The sequence below is a fragment of the Erythrolamprus reginae genome, chromosome 5 (genome assembly GCF_031021105.1).
Source record: "Erythrolamprus reginae isolate rEryReg1 chromosome 5, rEryReg1.hap1, whole genome shotgun sequence".
In the NCBI taxonomy this organism is placed as follows: domain Eukaryota; kingdom Metazoa; phylum Chordata; class Lepidosauria; order Squamata; family Dipsadidae; genus Erythrolamprus; species Erythrolamprus reginae.
In genome coordinates this window covers 118,599,395-118,622,894 of record NC_091954.1, presented here as the reverse complement: position 1 = coordinate 118,622,894, position 23,500 = coordinate 118,599,395, and the positions used below count along the sequence as shown (strand labels likewise).

Below are 23,500 nucleotides of genomic sequence, written 5' to 3'. Positions count from 1 at the left end.
CCCGTCCATTGAATGTTGCGTGATTATTGAATGAATGAAAATGAATGTTTTTAAAGTTAGAATCTTAAGACCGTTTTAGAATATTCATTGGATAAACTGTATGGTTGTGGGTTTTTGTTATATGTCGTGTGTGTGGCCCATACTCCACAGAGAAGGGCAGCATCCAAGTCCAACCAACCAACCCCAGAGGGCATCAAGGGCTTCTCAAGTTTGGCTAATTAACCATGTTATGCCACGCATGCTTTAATTTTGTGGCACCCAGCCATGAGTTGGTGGCAAGGGAGGCAGGGGGAGCCCAGGCAGAAAGGCCCAGGCCAATAAGGGCCCACAGAGTCGGCCTTCTTCACGTCCCGTCTGCCAAACAATGCCGGTTGACGGGAACACGGGGAAGGGCCTTCTCTGTGGTGGCTCCGACACTTTGGAACCAACTGCCCCCGGAGATCCGCACTAAACCTACCCTACCGGCCTTCTGGAAAGCCTCCTGGGACCATGAATGACTGAGAGGGTTTTATGTATGGTTTTTAAGGGCTATTCCACCTTATTAAATAAAACCAATACATTTTCTGAGACGGAGTCAGTGCTGGAGTCCAGCTGGTGCTTGACTTCCTCCCCTCCATGTGCTTTCCCCACTGGGGGATGCTGGGAGTTGAAGTCCACAGGGGTGGCCACTCCTGCTGTGTGGGGGAGCCGCTGGCAGGCCACTGAGGCTGGCCCCACAGGTGTTCAAGGGGCAGGCAGGGACTCACCCGGTCCAGCTCTCGCAGGCGGGGGTAGTTGTTCTTCCACTCGGTTTCCAAATTGAAGCGGGTGGCTGGGAAGGAAGAAAGGAGAGGTTGGTCCTCCACTTTTCCAGCCCCCATCCCCCCCCAAGGCAGGCTCAGCCCCCCCCCCCTTGACCTGGCCCTTTGGCTGCAGGATGCGATGGCTGGGATGAGGCTGCTTCCTCTCCCAACCCCCCAACCCCCCGTGTACCTATTTAGCCGTCCGGGTCTTCAGTTTGCATTCTGGGAACTCAATGGCCCCTCGGAGGCTTTGAGGCAGCCTGGCCAGGAGGACATGCTGCCCACTAAAGTATCCCCAGTGTCAGCACATGGTGCTCAGCTGTCTTGGGGTTGCCCTGTATTGCACTACCAATGGTAGCTTAGAACTGTCAAAGTTGTAATACGTCTTTAAGAGCTTTGACCTGTTTGGCCACCAGAGGGCGCCAGTACCTGTTCCCTGTGTGTGTGTGTGTGTATGTGTGTGTGTGTGTGTGTGTGTGGAGTTTACTTTCAGATACAGTGAACCCTCGAGTTTCGCGTGTTCAAGTATCGCGAAAGGGCTATTTCGCGAGTTTTCAACCAGGAAGTAAACTCCACCATCTGCGCATGCGTGCCCTTCCACACATGCATAGATGGTGGAGTTTCCCCGCCGGGCAGAGGCTTCCCTGGGTCTTCCCCCTCTTGCCCCCGTAAGACCCCAGCGGCGGCGCGAGCAACGGCGTGGGCGGGCGGGCGGCACGCGCTTGGGGACATCCCAACTCCGCTCCCCAGCTGGGGAAAGCGCGCGCGTTTGGGGACTCCCTAGATCCGCTCCCCAGCTGGGGAGCGGATATAGGGAGTCCCCAAACGCGCGCGCTTTCCCCAGCAACGCGCGCGCGTTTGGGACTCCCTAGATCCGCTCCCCAGCTGGGGAGCGGATATAGGGAGTCCCCAAACGCGCGCGCTTTCCCCAGCAACGCGCGCGCGTTTGGGACTCCCTAGATCCGCTCCCCAGCTGGGGAGCGGATATAGGGAGTCCCCAAACGCGCGCGCTTTCCCCAGCAACGCGCGCGCTTTCCCCAGCAACGCGCGCGCGTTTGGGACTCCCTAGATCCGCTCCCCAGCTGGGGAGCGGATATAGGGAGTCCCCAAACGCGCGCGCTTTCCCCAGCAACGCGCGCGCGTTTAGGACTCCCTAGATCCGCTCCCCAGCTGGGGAGCGGATATAGGGAGTCCCCAAACGCGCGCGCTTTCCCCAGCAACGCGCGCGCGGTGGGGACTCCCTAGATCCGCTCCCCAGCTGGGGAGCGGATATAGGGAGTCCCCAAACGCGCGCGCTTTCCCCAGCAACGCGCGCGCGGTGGGGACTCCCTAGATCCGCTCCCCAGCTGGGGAGCGGATCTAGGGAGTCTCCACCGCGCGCGCGTTGCTGGGGAAAGCGCGCGCGTTGCTGGGGAAAGCGCGCGCGTTTGGGGACTCCCTAGATCCGCTCCCCAGCTGGGGAGCGGATCTAGGGAGTCCCCAAACGCGCGCGCACCCCAGGCGCGAGCAACGGGGTGGGCGGGCGAAGGGCGGGCGGCAGTGGAAGCAAAAACACCATCTGCGCACGCGCAGATGGTGTTTTTACTTCCGCACCGCTACTTCGCTAAAAATCGATCATCGCGTGGGGTCCTGGAACGGAACCCTCGCGATGATCGAGGGTTCACTGTATTCTCAGCTGTGTGAGGCTTGTTGTCTTTTGCTCCTTTGTGTTGTATATATATGTAAATACAGTGATCCCTCTATTATCGCGAGGGTTCGGTTCCAAGACCCCTCGCGATAATCGATTTTTCGTGATGTAGGGTTGCGGAAGTAAAAACACCATCTGCGCATGTGCGCCCTTTTTTTCTATGGCCGCGCATGCGTAGATGGTGGAGTTTGCGTTCCCCGCCGCCCACGCAAAGGGGAAACCCGATTCGGCTCCTCGCTGCTGCTGCGCTACCGAGCAGATCAGCTGCTGGGTGGCCGAAGGAACCTTCCCTGGGTCTTCCCGGCCGCCCACGCAAAGGGGAAACCCCGGCTCCTCGCTGATGCCCGCCGCTCGCCCGCCCACCAGCAAGAGGGGGAAGACCCAGGGAAGGTTCCTTCGGCCGCCCAGCAGCTGATCTGCTCGGCGCAGCAGCAGCGAGCAGACGAAGATCGGGGTTTCCCAGCCGCCCACGCAAAGGGGAAACCCTGGCTCCTCGCTGATGCCCCTGCTTGCCCGCCCGCCGCCCACCAGCAAGAGGGGGAGAGATAGAGAAAGAGAGAGAAGGAAAGAAAGAGATGAGAGAGGGTGGAAGAGAGTGTGAGAGAGGAAGAAGCAAGATAGAGAAAGAGAGAGAGAAAGAAAGATGAGAAAGGAAGGAAGAGAGTGACGTCATCGGTGGAAAAATCGCGATATAGCGTTTCGCGAAGATTGAGATTGCGAAACTCGAGGGATCACTGTAATACTTTGCTAAATACTAAGTCTGCGTCTTTCACCACCTGGATCACACACCTACACCACTGCAACATCTCTGCTGTGTGTGTGTATGTCGACGGTTTCGCACCGGGCTGCACCGGGACATACCAACACCCAGCCAGCATCATTAAAACCCAACAATCTACCAGGAATATTTACGGGACCCTCTTCCGCCTCTCACATCTCAGCAACTGGTTAGAGTTGGCCTCCTCCGGGCCCCCTCAGCCAAACAATGCCGACTGGTGGGTCCGCGGGGGAGGGCCTTCTCTGTTGTGGCCCCGGCCCTCTGGAACCAACTCCCCTGGAGATCCTCACCGCCCCCACCCTCCTCGCCTTTCGAAAGGCGTTAAAGACACACCTGTGCCGGCAGGTGACAGCTTCATTGGTATGAAAGAAGGAGGACTGACTGTTTCTTAGATTGATTGATTGATGTTTGAAATTGTGTTTATGGTTAGTATGTTTATTTATCCTTGCAAGCTGCCCCGAGTCCGGGAGGAGGAGGAGGAGGAGGAGGCGGCCGGCCCATGAATCGAAACAAAGGGGAGACGAACGACCCCTCTGGACTACGGAGCAAAACCCCAACAGGAACCTTAAATTGAGACTGAAAAGCCATGACTGCTAATTAGCCACCAGAGACAGGCCGCCCCTCCCGGCCGCCCCACAGTCCGAGAACCACGAAGCTGACCCTCCCCCGTGGCCGGAGACCCTCCAGGCACCTGCTCTCCTGCCGCCCAGGCCCATGGGTCAGCCAAGGACGGTGGGACCTCCCCCCCCCCCCCCAAGCCAATATTTTTGCCCTCTGGGTGCCTCTCCCGCTGCCCCCCAGGGCTGCCCCATTCGGCCTCCAGAGTGCTTGATCTGGGGGGGGGGGGAATGTGCCACTCACTTCCCTGCTCGTCCTCTGGGTCTCCCCAACTCCTCCACTGCAGCCGTGACAGAACCCTCAGTGGACTCAGCCCGGCCCCGAGTGCGGATCCTGTCCACCCAGAGCGTTCCCCAAGACCTCCCCGAGTGGTCCAGCGCTACTTTTCTGCCCCAACAAGCGCGGCTGGTGGGCCCCAGTCTTGCCAAGACAGCCCTCCCCCTGCCCCAGACTCCCCCCTGCCCCAGACTCCCCCCTGCCCCAGCTACCTTTGAAAGCGTCCGCCTGCTGCTCCACGGACTCACGCACCATTTTCCAAAAACAGTCGGACACGGCCAGGCTGAGGTTCCGCGTGGTCACCTGGTGGGGCTTCAGCATGCAATTCCTGGGGGGGGGGGGAAGAAACACTGAAGAAACGCATGAAGCAGCTTCGTGATGCTCCCACAGCCCCTGTATGCGCTTCGCAGGGAGTCGGCCTCTGCCCCCCCCACCCTCCTACGATCTGGCCCCTCCTTTGACCCACTATGTGGAAAGAGCAGACGCAGGTGGGTTGAGAGCTTCCTTCTCGCTGAGTGGCCAAGCCCTGCCTGACCCTTTGTGGTCCAATGGGCCACAGCTGGCCAGACCCCTCTCCCCCACCCCCGTCTGAGGGTCTGCAGGCGAAGGGCTGCCTTCCGTGTCCCCCCACCGTCAACTGAAACCACAGCCGTTCCGAAACAGCCGCGAGTACGTAGCGCTAGTCCAGGTAGTAGCCTACTTCAATAGTTTGGAGTTTTGGAAAAACTCCTCTTCGTAGTCTCTGATGGAGTCAATGCTCTCGCTGCTGTTTCCTGGGGGGGGGGGGGGAGAGAAGGAAGACCCTGAGATCAGACCCAGTGGGAAGGGGGGCCTTTTGCCACCCTCTGCCTACCTATCTATTGCATTTATACGCTGCCCCTCCTCGAGAGACTCAGGGCGGCTGTAGCTGGACAAAGGCCCACCGCTCTGTACCCACGGAGTAGGGCTGCACTGCTATTGGTCCTTCTCATTTTCTCCTGCCACTAGTGGCCTTTTATGTGGATGACCACTGCTCTGTTGCTTTGCATGGACCCCGAGAGCTTCTGCCCTGGAGACAAACATTCCCCCCCCCCGTCTTTTCCTCCGCCTCCCTCCCCTCCCCTCCCTCTCCCCGTTCTTCTTCTCCGCCTACCTTTCCCGGTGACCACCGCAAAATACCCCAGGGCCTTCATGGGGAAGAGTTTCCCTTCGATGATCTGCTGGATCTGAGGGGAAAGGAGGGCAGCGACTCAGGCCCCCCACGTGCCCCCCTGGATGCTGGGCGAGGGGCCCCTGACTCCACCCTCACAAGGGGGCCTCCAGACCTGGGCCCAGCTGCCCCCCCCCCTGCAAACGACCACTGGTCAAGGGCTTCCCTGGGGAACTGGGCATCCCTCCCGCTCACCCGGCTGGGGCTGGCCACGTTCTTCTCGGCCAGATCCACTTTGGTGAGCACAAAGATGGTCCGCTTGCCCTGGGGGTCCATCTGGCTGACCAGGTCGGTGACGATGCTGCGCTCTGCATCTACAGACCCATCTGCAAAGGGAAGCAGGGAGTTGGCCCAGGAGGGAAAGGGGGGCAACCTTACTCAGCCCCCCCGAGAGCGGACGGGGAGAAGGAGGGTGTCCTGCCCTGCCCCCCCCTCGGTGATCCCGGCCAGGAGCCAGGTGCTGCCACACCTATTCACCTCCGCCCCCTGCCTTTCATCCCCAGAGCTCGGGTGGCTCTTGTGTCCCGAGGATTTCCACTGGCCTCCTCTCCTCTGCCTTCCGAGCCTCCCCAGGGCCCGGCTCTTCCTCCTCTTCCTCACCAGCCCCCTCAGGGCTGGGGGCTCTGCCTCTCTCTCTCTCTGGGCCGGCTCCATTGCCCATTCCCCTTTGGGGCTCCCAGGTGGCCTTGATCCCCAGGTCTTCTCCTCCTCCTCGGGTTCGGCCGCAACCCAGCCGGAGCCCCCGGGGGCCAAAGGCAGGCAGGCCCTGCTGACCTTGGATGCACAGGATGATGGCGTTGGGGTTCTGCATGTAGGCCTTGCTGATGCTGAAGATGAGCTCCTTCGTGTTGGCCGCCATCCCCGATGTCACCGTCTGGGGAAAAGAGAGGTGTTCCCTTTCGTGCACCTGGTGCTGCAGCTAGAGCTGTGGGGAAGGGGCCCCGGAGGTCTTCTAGCCCAGCCCCCTGCTCAAGGAGGAGGCTCCCAGCCACGGCAGACAAGGGGCGGCTGAATCTCTTCTTAAAAACTCCCAGCGCTGGAGCCGTCACAACGTCTGGTGGCAAGCAGTCACCCTGGTTAGTTGCCCTCAATTGCAGGTTGGTTCCCTCCTTGGTTGGCTTCCACCCGTCGCTTCCTGCCCTGCTGCCCTCCGGTGCTCTGGAGAAGAGGTGAAGGCCCCCTCCCACTTCTCTGGGGCAGCCCCACAAACACTGTAAGGCTGCTACCCTGCCCCCCCTACCCCTTCTCTAGGCCAGCCAGGCCCGGTTCAGCCTCCAGCCCCCTGCCCACAGTCTCCTTTTTTTACTGTGGTGACCAAAATTGGGGGCCTGTAATATTTGGGGGGGGCAGCTGCATTCAGGCGTGAACTACTCATTCGGTATGGGGAAGAACCGGCTCCAGGGCCACCCAGCAAGACCACCCTCTAAATGGGGTCAGCACTGGGGCAGAATAGTATTTTAGCCATAGAAACATAGTTTAGCCATAGAAACATAGAAACATAGAAGTCTGACGGCAGAAAAAGACCTCCTGGTCCATCTAGTCTGCCCTTATACTATTTTCTGTATTTTATCTTAGGATGAATATATGTTTATCCCAGGCATGTTTACATTCAGTGACTGTGGATTTATCTACCACGTCTGCTGGAAGTTTGTTCCAAGGATCTACTACTCTTTCAGTAAAATAATATTTTCTCATGTTGCTTTTGATCTTTCCCCCAACTAACTTCAGATTGTGTCCCCTTGTTCTTGTGTTCACTTTCCTATTAAAAACACTTCTCTCCTGGACCTTATTTAATCCTTTAACCTATTTAAATGTTTCGATCATGTCCCCCCTTTTCCTTCTGTCCTCCAGACTCTACAGATTGAGTTCATTAAGTCTTTCCTGATACGTTTTATGCTTAAGACCTTCCACCATTCTTGTAGCCCGTCTATGGACCCCTTCAATGTCAATATCTTTTTGTAGGTGAGGTCTTGAAAACTGAACACAGTATTCCAAATGTGGTCTCACCAGCATTCTATATAGCGGGATCATAATCTCCCTCTTCCTGCTTGTTATACCTCTAGCTATGCAGCCAAGCATCCTACTTGCTTTCCCTACCGCCTGACTGCACTGTTCACCCATTTTGAGACTGTCAGAAATCACTACCCCTAAATCCTTCTCTTCTGAAGTTTTTGCTAACACAGAACTGCCAATGCAATACTCAGATTGAGGATTCCTTTTCCCCAAGTGCATTATTTTACATTTGGAAACATTAAACTGCAGTTTCCATTGCTTTGACCATTTATCTAGTAAAGCTAAATCATTTACCATATTACAGACCCCTCCAGGAATATCAACCCTATTGCACACTTTAGAGTCATGGGCAAATAGGCAAACCTTCCCTACCAAACCTTCCCCTATGTCACTCACAAACATATTAAAAAGAATAGGACCCAGAACAGACCCTTGTGGCACACCGCTTGTAACCTGTCTCTGCTCAGAATACTCGCCGTTAACAATAACTCTCTGATGTCTACGCTTCAGCCAGCTGCAAATCCATTGAACTATCCAGGGATTAAGTCCAATCTTCACTAATTTATCTATCAGCTCTTTATGTGGAACCGTATCAAAGGCTTTGCTGAAGTCCAGGTAGGCAATATCCACGGCACCACCTTCATCCAACACCTTTGTGACATAGTCAAAGAAATCAATGAGATTAGTCTGACATGATTTGCCTTCAGTAAAGCCATGCTGATTTGGGTCCAATAAGTTATTGTTTTTTAGGTGCTGATTTATCCTCTTTTTGAGTAGAGTCTCCATCATTTTAACTACCACTGATGTCAAGCTAACTGGCCTGTAGTTACCAGCTTCTTCTCTACTGCCCTTCTTGTGGATAGGCACAACACTGGCCATTCTCCAATCCTCAGGAACTTCTCCTGTTAACAAGGATTGGTTAAACAAATCAGTCAGGGGGGTAGCAATGACAGATCTGAGTTCTATAAGAACTCTGGGGTGGATGCCATCTGGACCCATTGCCTTATTTATCTTTAATCGTTCAAGTTCTTCTAAGACATCGGCTTCTAAGATCACTGGAGCTGGAAGCAATGCTATGTCCCTCTATAGTATTATTTTGTAAGGTGTCTTTTGAGAAAACTGAACAGAAGTAGCTATTGAAATGGTCAGCGATCTCCTTATTCCCATCAATGCATGTATTGTTCCCAGTACTAAGCTTCGTGATGCCGCAGTTTTTCTTCTTATCACTAATATATCTGAAGAAGGTTTTATCCCCCTTCTTTAGAGATTTGGCAATTTCTTCCTCTTTTGAGGCTTTAGCAGCATATATTATCTGTTTCGCCTCCTTCTGTCTCATTTTATACACCTCTCTATCAGCTATACTTCCAGACTCTTTATACCTCCTTTTTTTCATTGACTATAGCCCTTACATCATTGCTAAACCATAGCGGTTTCTTCTTCCTTTTTACCTTTAGTTATTTGTCTTACATACAGTCCAGTGGCTTTTAAGATGGCCTTTTTTAATACAGTCCACTGGGTTCTCGCTCCTGCCATTTTATCCCTCCCCTTTAATTCATTATCTAAATATTCCCCCATTGCATTAAAATTTGTTTTTCTGAAATCCAATACTTTGGTTGCATTATAGGATTGCTCACAATGAGTTTTTACATCAAACCACAAACATAGATGGTCACTGCAACCTAAATTTTCTCCCACCTTGACCTCTGAAACCCGATTCCCATTCATAAAAACTAAATCTAGAATATTCTCCCCTCTAGTTGGTGTCTTAACCAGCTGTGCCAGAGCTGCTCCTGTAAAGGCCTCTACTATATTCTTACTTTTGCATGTAAGGGCACTGGGGATATTCCAGTCAATTTCAGGCATGTTGAAATCACCCATAACCACAATATCTCCCTTTACTGCCATTAGGGTAATTTCATCCACCATCTTGTTGTCATATTCCTCGGATTGCCCTGGAGGCCTATAGATCACCCCAATTCTAATGACAGAACTGTCTTTATTTTGTATGCAAATCCAGAGAGTCTCTAGATCTTTACATGTATTTTGAATTAGTGCTGTTTTTAGACTTTCTTTAATATAAATGGCTACTCCACCTCCCCTTCTCTCTATTCTATCCTTCCTATACAGTGTATATCCTGGTATGGATATTTCCCATTCATTGGAATCCTTAAACCATGTCTCAGTTATGGCAACCAGATCCAAATTATCTCTAGATATTATGGCCATTAACTCACAGAGCTTGTTGCTCAAGCTTCGAGCATTCGTGCACATTACCCGAACAACATTATTTTCATTATTAGTTTGCCCCTTATCATCCACAACTACATCTATTTTATTTGCAGCTCCCTTTTCATAAGCTTCCAAAAACTGATTTATCCTCATTGGTCGGGGACAGAAATCACCCACATCAGTTACATCTCTGTCCCCTTTACCTAGTTTAAATGCCTGTCCAAAAAAGCTCTGAATTCCTCACCGAGCACCTGGGTACCTCTGTATGATGGATGCAAACCATCCCTCTTAAACAACTCCCTATTAGACCACCTACTGACATCATGACTTACATAGCCAAAACCTTCAGCTTTACACCACTGCCTTAACCACACATTAAACTCTCTGATACACGTTGTTTTATCCTCTTGGCCACAAACCGGTAACACCTCTGAGAAAGTCACTGAATCAGTTATTTTACCCAGCTCCACACTTAGACTTTGAAAATCTCTTTTTACTACATTAACATTTCTCTGGGACAAATCATTTGTGCCAAGATGCACCACCACATCAACGTTATTACCTTTACTCACAGCCTCAACAATGTTTGTAATCCGCCTCCTGTCCCTGCTGGCAGTGGCCCCTGGGAGACACTCATCTCCTTCACCACATCCTTGCTCTGTCCCAAATCAACACCTCTAACAGTCGAATCACCCACAAGAAAATGTGTCCTCTTTTTATTTCTACTAACTGCACTTGATGGTTTGGTGACACTATGTACCTCACTTAGAACAACTTCCCCTTTGAACATCCCCTCATTCTCTGCCTGAGGGACCTTGCTAATATCTCCAACATCCTTACTATTTAAATCTGCAAGAACATTATAGGAATTCGATACAGAGAGACCAAAATTACTATGTTTTTGCTCAACTGCACGCAATCTTCCTGAACCAACAGTTGTCCACACAGCCCTCCTCCTTGGGGGGCGCTGTGGAAGTGGAGGCTGCACACATGGCTGCATTACAGCACGTGGCTGGGACAATCTTTCCACTTCTGCCTGCAAGCTACAAACTAAGGACTGCAATCTAGAGATCTCGCCATCTAACCTAGATGTCCTAATGCAAAGAGGGCAGTACCCCAAGTTCCACAAGGTACTACGGAAGACAACAGCCAAACAACTGTTACACTGCACCAAGCCAGTCTTTAGACCACCGCTTCATGGTGCTTTTCCAGCCCCCTCTAAGCAGTTGACAGAGAATCAGCCTCTTGCCCCCAATAATTTGGGTCCTCATTTGGCCCAGCACGGAAGGACGGAAGGCTGAGTCCACCTGGAGCCGGTGGTGGGATTTGAACCGCTGAACTACAGCTGGCAGAAGTGTGTGGCAGGTCTCCTTATTAATTCAACCTCTGTGCTGCCCAATCCCGAAGGGCGCCTTGCCCCCCCAACCCCAGCCCAGGAGACTTACACTGATCACGCCGGGCAAATCGACCAGGACCATCCTCTGCAGGCCGGGGCCCTTGACGCTGAGCGAGATGGTCTGCAAGGGAGGCAGCGCAGGTTGAGAGGGGGGGGGGGGAGGCCAGGGCCTTTCTGGAGAGGCCCCCGTGGAAGTGGGAAGGGGCTCGAGGGCCGGCGGGGGCCAGGCCTCACCTCCGAGCTGACGGTGCAAGCGCTGCCCACGCTCTTCTTCATCCTGATCTCGATCTCGTGCCGCAGGGCCGCCAGCTGTTTCAGCGGAAGCAGAAAGGGGCGGAGTCAGAGGGAGGGGAGGGGGGGTCGAGGGTCACAGGGTCCGACCCTGGGAAAGGCACCTGAGGGCCCCGGCAACCAGGCTACGGGGAGTTCTCGGCTTATGAGGCTGCATTTCGTGACCGCTGGAAATGACGGTGGTGCTGGAAAAGGGGCCTCACGAGGGGTCCTTGCGATCCTGCGGTCAAACTTCAGGTGCTTGGTGTGAACACTCTGCATATAAGTATTGAAGCACTTGAGCTCTAAGAGAGAGTGCTGGGAATGGCCATAAGAGGGCGCCAGACGCATGATTCTCTCAGTTTTTCTGTTCATTTTGTGCTGATTAATTGTGACTGCTGTAGTAAGAACTGTGTCTTCAATGAGTTTATGTACTTGTAGTATTGTATATACACAAGGGGACCCTCAAATAACACAACCCTAGATCGGAAGGAGGGAAATGTCCTCACTGGATTCTCTTTGTTCTCTACAGAGTTGAATTGCACAACAGCAGGTGGAATTGATGGTCAATCAGTGTTACTTCCTAAGTGGACAGTTGGATTTCACAGAAGTTGGGTGGACTTGGAATTGTCTTCTGTTGTGTAAGTGCTCCCTTTATTTTTTTGAGCAGTGTACATTGAGAGTTATTGATTGATTTGACTATGGATGGATGACTGCACTGTTTAACCTGGCTGCAATATTTGCTAAAGCAAATACTATTTTATCAGCTTCAGTGATTGTATGACTGGACTATCACTCGTATCTCCTGGCTACCTGCTGGACATCTGCTACACTCCTTTGCGCAGGTGCATCCTTGGTCACTCAGGGGTCACTCTGCACACTCCTCGACACTTGGCAACCGGCGTGTGCAACCGGTTTCGCTTTCACAACTCTGTGATCCCAGTGGCCGAAATGATCACAACATTGGGTGTGATTTGTTGTAGCCCCCGTATTGCTCAGCTATGGAGGTTCCGGTCCCTGCTGAGGTTGGACGTTGAGGGAGGAGAGGCACCCAGAGTGCTGACCCAGGAGCTTACACGGATTCTGGGGGGAGGGGGGCGACCCACCTAGGGGGCCTCTCTCGAGCAGCCCTGGAGCAGCCCACCCCCTTCGCAGCTGGGCCGGCTGAGGAGCATCCTGGCCAGAGGCTCTTTGGCAACGGGCCCCTTTAACTGGACCTCCCTGTGGGCAGCTCAGGGGTGGGAACGCAGTGGGGTAGTGAAAATGGAGCTCCACCCCAGAGCACCCAATTTTCACTGAAAGATCTTGGAAGAAAATGCTGGGCGTCCTGCACAAGACCCACCCACAGCGTGGGAGTAAGCATTTGGTGGCCCTTCACTGGCGCCAGGGTCTGAGCTCCCACGGAAAAGGCTCCCGGTGCTTCTTCTGTCCCCTCCTCAACCGCCCCCTCCCAGGAAGGGGAACGGGGAGATTACAGCCACAGGGACATCGCTCCTCCCTCAAGGACCATCTTGACCCTGAGTGACCGAAACGCCTTGCAGGTCAGTCATCCTGCTGGCTGTGGGGGAGGGTTTAAGAAGGGAGAAATAAACCCAGGCACAAACCCTCCGTCCACCTTCTGCTCCTTGAAACTTACGTCCTCCTCCTTGTTCAAATCGAACTCCCGAGAACTGTCCTTGAATATGGCCACGTGGTGGGGGCCTTCGCTGAGGGTGACCTGCGGGTGACCAGAGGGGATTCAAACGAGGGGGTCTCCCGGGGGACCCGATCCCCTTTGGGAGGTTTGGGGACTGCGGTGTCCCTACCTTGACAGGTGAGCGCGTCATCATTTCCCCTGAGCCGCGAGGGAAGATCCGGGCCTGAGCGATCATTTCCAGCACACTGGTTTTGCCAGCGCTCTGATCTCCCACCACCACCACCTGGAGGGCAAGAGAGGCAGAATGGCGCTCCCCTCCAGGGCTCCAGAGTCCTGCTTCCCCAGAGTCCCCCTGGAGGAGGCCCATGAGACCGAGGTCGGTTCCACCCGGGTGCAGTCCACCTGCCCTAACAATCTGGCCTTTGTCCGCTATCACTACAGCACTGGCAGGAGCTCTTAAAACCTATATACCGCTTCACAAATGCTTTCACAGCCCCCTTTAAGCGGTCTACAGAGTCCGTCTCCTGCCGACATCCCCCACCCCCCAGCAATCTGGGCCCTCCCTTTACCAACACGGGAAGGGCGGGAGGCGGAGTCGACCTTGAGCCTGGTGAGAAATGAACGGCCGCATTGCAGGCACTCGGCACTCGGCACAAGCAGCCTGCAGTGCTGCCCTCTGACCACTGCGCCACCGAGGCTCACGGCAACCTTCCTTCCCCCCACAGCTCACCTGGGAGAAGTGGGGCTGCCCGTTCTCGGTGGGAATGCAAACGGCAGCCCGACTGTCCGCTGGCTGGTCGAGAACAACCCCGCTGCACATCGGAGTAGGGAGATCAAAGGGAACGCGGCCTCCCTAGTGGAGATGCTGTGTGCGGCTCTCACACAGGCAACGCTGCACCACTTGTGCCCTTCAGCAGGCCCAGAGGGGAACCGCCTGCTGGCCACAGAAAATGCTGCCGACGTGACCGGGCGAAGGTCACTTGGTTTGCATCGTTATTTGTTCTACCTACTTTTCACTTGTGTTATACAGGGTGCGTTCCAAAAGTAATGCAATTTTTAAAAAAAGTAATTTATTGAACAGATTTGCACAAACACTTAAAATTCTTCAAAGTCCTGTCCTTGGGCTGCTACACATTTTTCCCAGAGACTCTGCCATGACCGGTACGCGCCCTGGAAGGCGTCTTCCGGGACCTCTCGCAAGGTCTTCGTCACGGCTGACTGGATCTGTTCTATGGACGAAAAACGGGTTCCTTTCAGGGCTGGGAACCAAAAGACGTCTGCTGGGGTGACGGCAGGACTATAGGAGGGGTGGGGGCAGCGTGGGGGGCTGGTGTTTGGCCAGGAACTCGCAGACTCGTAGCGCGTTGTGGCCAGGTGCGTTTTTCATCCATAGAAGAGACGAAGACCTTGCGAGAGGTCCCTGAAGACGCCTCCCAGGGCCCGTACCGGTCATGGCAGAGTTGCTGGAAAAAATGTGTAGAGGCCCAAGGACTTTGGTGAATGTTAAGTGTTTGAGCAAATCTGTTCAATAAATTACTTTTAAAAAGAATAACTGCATTACTTTTGGACCACACCCTGTATTTTCATGACCTGTTTCCTATGCTCAGTGTTGAATCCCAAAAGGCAAATGGAGCCTCCTGGGTTTTATTTCACTTCGTTTTGCTTCTCATCGAAGAAGCTTCTCCAGTTCTGGATGAGAAGCGAAGCATCTCCAAGCCAAAGCGAGAGGGTCCCGCTGCCTTCTGGGAGACCGAGAGCCTTCATGGGCACCCTCCGCATGGAGCGACGTGGGTCTCTAGGTCTCCAGGTGTCTCCATACAAGGACGCAGGAAAGGGGGGGCCCGGAGGCCGACCTACCCGAGGCAGGTGGTCGTGGGTGTCGTAGCTGGCGTCGTAGTCTGACAGAGTATCCAGGACTTCGGAGTACATGTCAATCAAGGATTTCTAGGAAAGAAACAAAGGAGAGAGCGATGCCAAAGCCAAAGCCCAGGGAAGGAGGAAGGTGACCACTCTCACGGTCCAATCCCTTGTCACAATGACATAGCCCACCAGTTGAGGGGCTGGAGTGGGAAGGCTCAGCACCCCTCCCCAGTTCAGGCAGGAAGGGGTCCTGGGGAGCCCATCGGCCGAAGGAGTCTGACTGGGCGGGTTGGGGGGGGGGTTATTGGAGTTATAAACCGCCCAACTCCTGACGGACTCTGGGCCGCGTACAATGATAAGAACAATACACAACCCTTAAAATCCAACACAGAAACAGACATCACAGACTATTACAGCTCAAAAGAAAGCCATGTTTTTAAGGCTTTCTAGGAGGGAGGGGGGGCAGTCGGTTCCAGAAGGTGGAGGGGCTTCCCTGCCATTGCCACCCAAGGGAAGGTTATAGATATGGATATACTATCTATATATAAAACAAAGGGCAGAGCCCGCCCCCTGGGGGCAGGTGGGGGCAGTGCAGCCGGCCTCACCTTCACCTTCCTCTGGTGGATGCCCTTCTCGTCCTTCTGCAGGACGGCCTTCCGCAGCTCCTTGTTCTCCTTCTCCAGCCGCTCCAGCATCCGCTGGTATTTCAGCTGCCGAGAGAGACAGACAGACAGACAGACAGGTGGGGAAAGTTGAGAGACAGACAGGCGAGGGGGGAGAGGCTGCTGCTCTTTCTCAGCCATAACGGAGCAAGGAAAACAGAAGGACCAGAGGGGGAAGGGGCCTTGGAGGCTGTCTAGTCCAAGCCCCTGCTCAAGGAGGAGACCCTGCATCCGGTCAGACAAAGGGCTGACCAGTCTCTTCAATCAATCAATCAATCAACTTCTGCAGGCAAGTCGTCCCCCTGATTAATTGTTCTGTCGGATGATTCCTCCTTCGTTGTGGGTGGGACCTCTCTCCTTAAAGAGTTTCCACCCATTTGCTTCCTGTCCAAAGGATCTGAGATGCCTTCAACACACTGTGCTTTGCTTCCCAGGAGAGAAAAAGTGGATACTCAACCATGGTGTTTTTAAGAGGCAGGTGGGGGTCACCCTCGACCCTGCCAGGTCTCTCCCCAGGAAAGTTTAGCGAAACATTTAAAGATGTGAAAGGGTTAAACAAGGTTCAGGGGGGTTTAAGTGTTTTTAATAGGAAAGTGAACACAAGAACAAGGGGACACAATCCGAGGTCAGTTGGGGGAAAGATCAAAAGCAACGTGAGAAAATATGATTTCACTGAAAGAGTAGTAGATGCTTGGAACAAACTTCCAGCAGACGTGGTTGGTCAATCCACAGGAACTGAATTTAAACTTTCCTGGGATAAACATAGATCCAGCCTAAGGTAAAATACAGGAAATAGTAGAAGGGCAGACGAGATGGACCTGGAGGTCTTTTTCTGCCGCCAGTCTTCTATGTTTCTATCTTCAGGAAGGGGCAATTGACCAAGGAGGTTCACTGGGAGGAAAAACTCGGGTAGCTTCATGGTTAGAAACTGACCCTCAGCCTGGCCCTCCCCCGTTCCTGAAGGAGGAGGTGGTGGTGGGGTCACAGGCAGTGTTCCCTCTAATTTTTTGGGGGGTGGGCAGAAAAGTATAGTGTCTGAGCGGCAGTCTCTTCGGGACTGGGCGGCTCAGAAATAATAAACAAACAAACAAACAAACAAACAAACAAACAAACAAATACTGTGTGTCTATAACAGTGAGCTCATAAAAGGGCAACTCTATCAATATCAAAATGCCACTTAAATAGTTGAGCTAGTTTCAAACTAGATTTTGATTTTCTTTCTCTCTTCCTTACTCCCATTCTTTTTCTTTCTCTTTTCCTTCCTCTCTTTTTTCTATCTGTTTCTCTCTCTTCCTCTCTCTCTCCTTCCCTCTCACTCTTTCCCTCTCGGCTTCTGGGCAGGTTTGGAAAACTCTGAGTTGATGGTGATTTTTAAGTGAGCGATTGCTCACTGCTCAGCTTAGAGGGAACTATGGTCACAGGGCTGTGAAAAAGACCCCCGTTCTAAGAAGGGAAAACCACTGGCAATGCAGACGGATTCCACAACCGAAGCCACACAAGAGAATATTCGGGACCGAGATCTCTAACCAAGGGAATTAAGTCCACCGGTCTTAAAGCTTAGGAGACTGACAAAAATATCCCAATTAGCATCAAGGTGTAGACAAATGGCATATTACGTTTGAGAAATATTTATAAATGAACCTGACTGTATTTTTAAATGCCATTCCTCCCCCCCCCCCCTGCAAACCTCAAAGGCAAAATGAAGAGATTTTAAAGTCTCCTGGAAGAGTTTCTGCCGGGTCCAAAGAACCAAGAAGACCACGTCTGACGTTCCATCCGAGGGTCTTGCCAGGCTAAAGCCGCCATCTGCAATGACCATAGAGACCCTCCGTGGTGGTTTGCTAGGGAAGGTGTGTGGTCAAGTCCCTCCCCGCCCACCAGACATAGAAACATAGAAGTCTGACGGCAGAAAAAGACCTCCTGGTCCATCTAGTCTGCCCTTATACTATTTTCTGTATTTTATCTTAGGATGGAACTATGTTTATCCCAGGAAAGTTTAAATTCAGTTACTGTGGATTGACCCATCACGTCTGCTGGAAGTTTGTTCCAAGGATCTACTACTCTTTCAGTGAAATAATATTTTCTCATGTTGCCTTTGATCTTTCCCCCAACTAACTTCAGATTGTGTCCCCTTGTTCTTGTGTTCACTTTCCTATTAAAAACACTTCCCTCCTGGACCTTATTTAACCCTTTAATATATTTAAATGTTTCGATCATGTCCCCCCTTTTCCTTCTGTCCTCCAGACTATACAGACTGAGTTCATGAAGTCTTTCCTGATAGGTTTTATGCTTAAGACCTTCCACCGTTCTTGTAGCCCCTCTTTGGACCCATTCAATTTTGTCAATATCTTTTCGTAGGTGAGGTCTCCAGAACTGAACACAGTATTCCAAATGTGGTCTCACCAGCACTCTATATAGCGGGATCATAATCTCCCTCTTCCTGCTTGTTATACCTCTAGCTATGCAGCCAAGCATCCTTGCAAGGCCGGCTGCCTCTTTGCCCTCCTGGGACCCCAGACTCAATTCTACCAGAGATTTCAACAACTGGACAAGGGTGATAATGTTTGTTGGTGCCATTGAGTTGGGAAGCGAGAACAAGCATCGTGGACCCACATCTGGATCTATGGCGTCACGCCTCTCAAAGGCGCAGCAGTCACTGGCCCAAGCTTGGCACATCTGGCCCACATCTGGTTCGACAGGGCAGCAGGGGGGGATCAAAGGCTCAGCGGGGGCCACACCGATCTTGCCTTGTTTTTTTGCCACTCGTCCGGCCGATCCAGGGCCCCTGCACCCCCGCCGGGCCTCCTCACCTGAGTCCGCAGCAATTCTTCCTGGAGCTGGTCGACCTTTTCTTTGTCCGAAACCTGCAACGGCAAAAGGACACAGAGCGGACGGTGGGCACTTCGGGCCTCAGCTCCGTCCATACACCGTGGGATGAAAAACATTGTTTAGCCTTTTTATTGCTTTAATCCCTTAGATTGATGAGTCCTGTAGGATGGGTGGCTGGACAGGCTGAAATTGTAAATAATAATTTTAAAAATCCAGATGCAAGAGACCGCAAAGCTTGAAGAGCCATTGTTTTACAGGACTTGTTTGGACGCGAGAAGAGACTTCCCCCAGGGGCCTTGTTTCTAAAAGCAGCTGTGGATTGATTGGCAGGAGACTTGGGGAAGCTGCTCCCCCCCTTGGGGACTCTGTTCTTCGAAGTGGAAAGACCTCTTACCTAATCTCTCCAGTTCCATCCACCCCTACTCAAAAATAATAATCATCATCTGCTGAGCTATTAATAAAGAGGTTTTTAAAAATGATACTCACTAGGCTTTGATTTTATGATTTGGGGAACATATTGGCTTTATATTCATAAATATCTCTTCCATGTACTTCACACCACTGGTTGTGCTTCAAAAAGTTTCAACTACGCACAGCTTCACCGAGTGTTAGCAGGAGCTATTCTAACGTTCAGAATAACAAAAGAGGGGAAAATTGGCTCTTCCTTCCTTCCTTCTCTTCCATCCATTCCCTTTCCTTCCTTCCTTCCCTTCCATCCTTCCTTCCTTCCTTCCCTTCCATCCATCCATTCCCTTCCCTTTCTACTGGTGCATCAGAGTGGTGTCCTGTCCCTCGTCTGGGCCCAGAGGCTGCAGCCATGGACGCTTCCATCTGCCATCAGCCCAAAGGCAGCCACGGGGGTGGGGGGGTGGGGAGGTTGAGCTGAAGCTGGTCTCTTCCTACCGGAGCCCCCCTTGCACTCCAAAGCAATGGACAGGTTAGACTTAGAGAAGCCCCCAGAATAATCACCCAGCTCTCTGCACCTGCCGCTCCTCCGGAACAATCGCTGAACCCGGACTGGTCAATTCTCACCTCTTTTTCTGGGTTTCATGAACAATTGGCCAAGGAAATCAGAATAAAAAAGCAACTGTTTAAACATCTGCTAAAGATGTTGTGTTTTGTCAGGCAAGAGCGCTTTGGTCTAAGACAGGAGCATCCAAGGTTGGCAGCTTTTAAGGCTGGTGGACTCCAACTCCCAGAATCCCCCAGGCCTGACATCAGCAGGCGAATCATCCCTTTGTTTGCCAGCTGGCGGCTCACAGCCGAACTTTAATGGACAGCCATCGCCAGCCAGGGAGCCCCCACCACCTCTGGAGGGAAGTCGCTGCGTGGCCGGCCGGGGAATCCTGGGAGTGGAAGGCCACAGAGTCCTGAAGTGGCCAGGGCTGGGCATTCCTTGGCCTAAGACAGTGGAGAGGGAACCAGCTCCCCCCAGAGACTGGAACTGCCCCCACCCTCCTTGCCTTTCGTAAACTCCTCAAAACCCACCTTTGTCGTCAGGCATGGGGGAACTGAGATATCTCCCCCGGGCCTATACTGTTTATGCATGGTGTGTTTGTATGTATGTCTGCTTAAAAATGGGGTTTTCTTAACTACTTTAAATTTTTAAATTGTAAATTATTTGATTTGTTATGAATTGTTTTTATTATGTTGTGAGCCGCCCCGAGTCTACGGAAAGGGGCGGCATACAAATCTAATAAATAAATAAATAAAATAGATAAGTGGTCCTCCACCTGGGGGTCGCTCAATAAGGGGGGAAAGACAAACTTCCCAAGGTGTTTTAGGAACGAAAGCTTCTGTTCTGACGCCGCACAACATGTTTTTCCAATCCGGCCCATCAGGTGTTTACAGTGGGGGGGGGGGGGGGTTGTCCCTCTGACCTCCCTGCCAATCAGCTTCAAGCTCTGTTGGGAGAATTGGGGCTAGGCTTATGGTTGGGGGCCACCACAACATGAGGTGGAGACTCCCTGGTCTAAGACATGGCAGACAGATGTGGGAGACCCTGGAGAGAGACCCAGGGGGGTTTGTAGCAGCCTCTTCTCCTACCGCTGCCCCCTTCAGCTGGGAGTGTCCGGGAGGCCACGCAGGGCCACGCCTTGGCCTCATCCACCCGTCACATCCTCTCCGTGGCACCCATCCATCTCAGCGTCCGGCCGACCAGCCAAGAGACGATGTCATGTGCTGATGGACAGGAGGCCGACTGCGACGGAAAAGCTCCGTGCCACTTAGCTGAGGGGGGGGGGGGGCGAGATGGCAGCTGCTCCGGTGGACAGGAGAGCCTCCCCCTGCCCCACCTGCCTCCACAGCGGGAGGACTGGAGCTGAGGGGGCCACACTGCTGCCGAAGCAAAGCCACCCCTCCCTGGGGGACGCCCTGAATGGAGCTGGCCGAACTTTATGGCCCGGAAAGCCCTGTGGACCGAAGCAGCTGACCGCCGGCCTTTGACCTTTTCCTGGGGGAGGGACAGGTGGGAGGGCTGGGAAGAAAAGGAGAGTTTTGCCTGTGGCACATTGACCCACTTCCTGCACAAGGGGGGGGGGCGCCTGGGCTGGAATCAAGATCCGAAAGCAGATTAGGGCCATAATCACCCGTCCAGGACTAAAGCACAAAACCCACCCAGCTCGTCCCCTCTGGTTTCCATCCTTGGCCCAGTCGGAGGACCGGATCTTTCCAGGGGGGGGGAAACAGGGCCCCTTCTGGGACGCCCCTCTGACCGGGGTCACCACCTTGAGGGTGAGGGGGTGGAGGCTGGGCGTCCATCCGAGCCCCCCCCCCCACATGTCTGGCTGCCCCTTCCCTCAACCCCGAGCCCCCTTGGCCGTCCCCCCCCGAGTGCCCTCGTCTCGTGTGGACGCTGCTGAGAAACCTCCCGGACTGGAGGGGCCTTTCAAGCCCAGAGGGCGGGTCCCTCCCTGCCCATCTCCAGGGAGCCCGGCCAGACCAGGGGCCACCGCCACCACCACCTCTGCCCCCCAGCCAACGCTCCCCAAAAGGTGGACAGGAGAGGCCCGGAGGAGGGAGCCCAGGGGAATCAAAGCGAGAGAATCAAGGGGGCTGGGAAGAGGGGGCCCACCCACGGCTGGGGAGGAAGCCTCCAGGGCAGGAAGCCCAGGCCAAGGGTCCCTGCCAGGGGTCTGATTGGGGGGGGAAGGGGAGGGGCCCTGCCTGGCCTCTCTGAGAGCCGTCACCTTGCGCTTCTGCTGGGAGGAGGAGGAGGAGGAGGTGCCTGGCCCAAATTGGTCAGCGGCCCTGCGGACATCCTCTTCGTGCTGCTGGATTTGCTGCTGCAAGAGGATGAGCTCGCCCAGGAGACCCTGCCACACACGAGGGGGGGGGGGTGAAGAAGGGGGGGAGGAAAAAAAATGTGGAGGTGAGGGGGGGCAATGAGGTCAAACCAAAAGGAGCAAACAGAGAGAGGGCAGCACACACACACACGCACGGGGCAGAACCGGTGGAGGGGGGGGAGCTGAGTGAGAAACACTGGACGAATGGGCGATGGTTGGGTCAGGCTTGGGGCGCATCGGCTTTTACGTTGTGTGTCCGTTTGTATTACGTCTCCTTTGGGGCGTTTTTAAATCTGGGCCCCGAGTCCGTCAGCAGAGAGCCCCCCCCCCCCTAATGGTGGAAAATAAGGAAATGAGTGCAAGGGAGGGAGGGAGGGTCAAGGGAGGGTCCTTCCAGGGAAACGGGGCAACATCTGGACCACCGCAGCTGGTGCCGGAGCCTTGCGGGGGGAAGAAAGAATCCGGCCCCTCCCGTCCTGCCACAGCTGTGGGCAACCCACGACCACCACGGCCTCTGCCCACGTGGCTCTGGGACTGGGGAGGGCCAATCAGCTCCGGGGGAGGTCCGGCTGCCCCCCTTTTCGGGGTGGGTGGGGGGGATGAGAGTAAGTGACCTCCACCCAGGCTTGGTGCTCTCAAGACGCCTCCTGCACCCGAGCAGCCTCCTGGCCCCAAGAAAGGGGGCACCCTCTCCACTCTGGGGAGGGGAGGGGTTAATTAGGGGAGGGCCAGGAAGGGCAGCCACGGACGATGGCCTGGGTGGGGGCAGAGGTGGCCCCTCCAGCCTCCAAGGCAGCCCTCTCGACCTCTGCCTGCCTGGGCCATCCCAACCAGGGGCCCTGCTTGAAAGGGGGAGGGGAGAAGGAGGGGTGGTCCCAGTGCACTGGAACAGAGGGGTTCCAGGTCAACCCCCCCCGATTTATATGCCACCCCAGGCCCTCACGGGGGGGGCAAACAAACAAAACTGAGGAAGGTCCTGTTCATGGAAATGCAGCTCCTGGGGGGGGGGTCTCGTAGCCCTGTGTGTTTTTGGGTGGGGTGGGGTCTGCAAGGTACAGCCCCCCCCCAGTGGCGGAATGGTCTCAATTCAGATCCAAGCCCAGCGTGCCCAGCATGAGAAGGGCAGACCCCTCGAACGGAGGCAGCCTCCCAAGTGGGGCCCCTGTCCCGGTCCACGCCCCTCCCCTCGCGCCCCTCCTGCTGCTGCTCCTGGGGCGGGACAGGCCAGGCCCCGCTGCCACGAAGAAGGGAAGACGCACAAGGCAACACAGGGGCCAAGGGCCTGTGAGAGGAGGGGCTGCTTCACCCCCCCTTCCTCTTCTGCGGATGGAATTGGGCCCTCCTCTGGCCCTGGGGTGACCCTTAGCCTTTCTGCCCCCTTTGAGGGTCTCCTGAAGCCTCCCTCCAAGCCAGAGCCCCCAAGGGAGAGCCACTTCCAAGGACCCCTGCTAAGGATTCTGGGGGACTGTTATTGTGCTCCGTCCCGTTTTGAAATCTGGACCCCAATTCCAAAGCAAAATGTTTGTGACCCCTTGGCCCGGATCTGTCTGGATTTGGGGGAGCTCCTCCTGGCTGAGAAAGGCCCCGTGCCCTGAAACGCAGAGCCCCCCCACCCCACCCCCCACAGACAGCCTAGGAGGGCTTTGGCCGAGTCTTTCTCTCCCCCCACCCCCCCATAGAATTGGCCCCCTCCCCAGCTCACCTTCTTGTGCTGCTTGCCACTCTCGCTTCCCTGGTCGGTGGCTCTGAAGGCCGAGTCCCCCGGAGAACCTGGCGGGGGGGGGGGGGGGGGAAGGGAGGAAGGGTCCCTGTAAGGCAGCCGCCCATTTCAGAAGAACCCAGACAAGGCAGAAACAACCTGCTCCACATTCGCTCCGTCCGTCCGTCCGTTCCTTCACCAGGGTCCGGCAACCTGCCCGCTCCCCACCCTCCCAATACTGGGGAGGAAGTTGTTGTGTCCAGCGAGGGAGGAGGGGGCCCCCCTGTGAGAA

At 54.3% G+C, this 23,500-nt stretch overlaps 1 protein-coding gene across 1 annotated transcript in view; it reads right to left on the bottom strand.

Annotated features, from left to right (window-relative positions):
• Positions 1–23,500, bottom strand: part of OPA1 (OPA1 mitochondrial dynamin like GTPase) — a 52,563-nt gene that overhangs the window by 14,617 nt on the left and 14,446 nt on the right. The window contains 15 exon segments of the mRNA XM_070753862.1: positions 747–811; positions 4,354–4,469; positions 4,842–4,914; positions 5,274–5,346; positions 5,526–5,656; positions 6,105–6,204; positions 11,018–11,089; positions 11,203–11,277; positions 12,875–12,955; positions 13,044–13,157; positions 14,732–14,818; positions 15,340–15,444; positions 18,207–18,260; positions 21,414–21,539; positions 23,212–23,279. Coding sequence (XP_070609963.1) covers positions 747–811; positions 4,354–4,469; positions 4,842–4,914; positions 5,274–5,346; positions 5,526–5,656; positions 6,105–6,204; positions 11,018–11,089; positions 11,203–11,277; positions 12,875–12,955; positions 13,044–13,157; positions 14,732–14,818; positions 15,340–15,444; positions 18,207–18,260; positions 21,414–21,539; positions 23,212–23,279 — 1,340 coding nt within the window.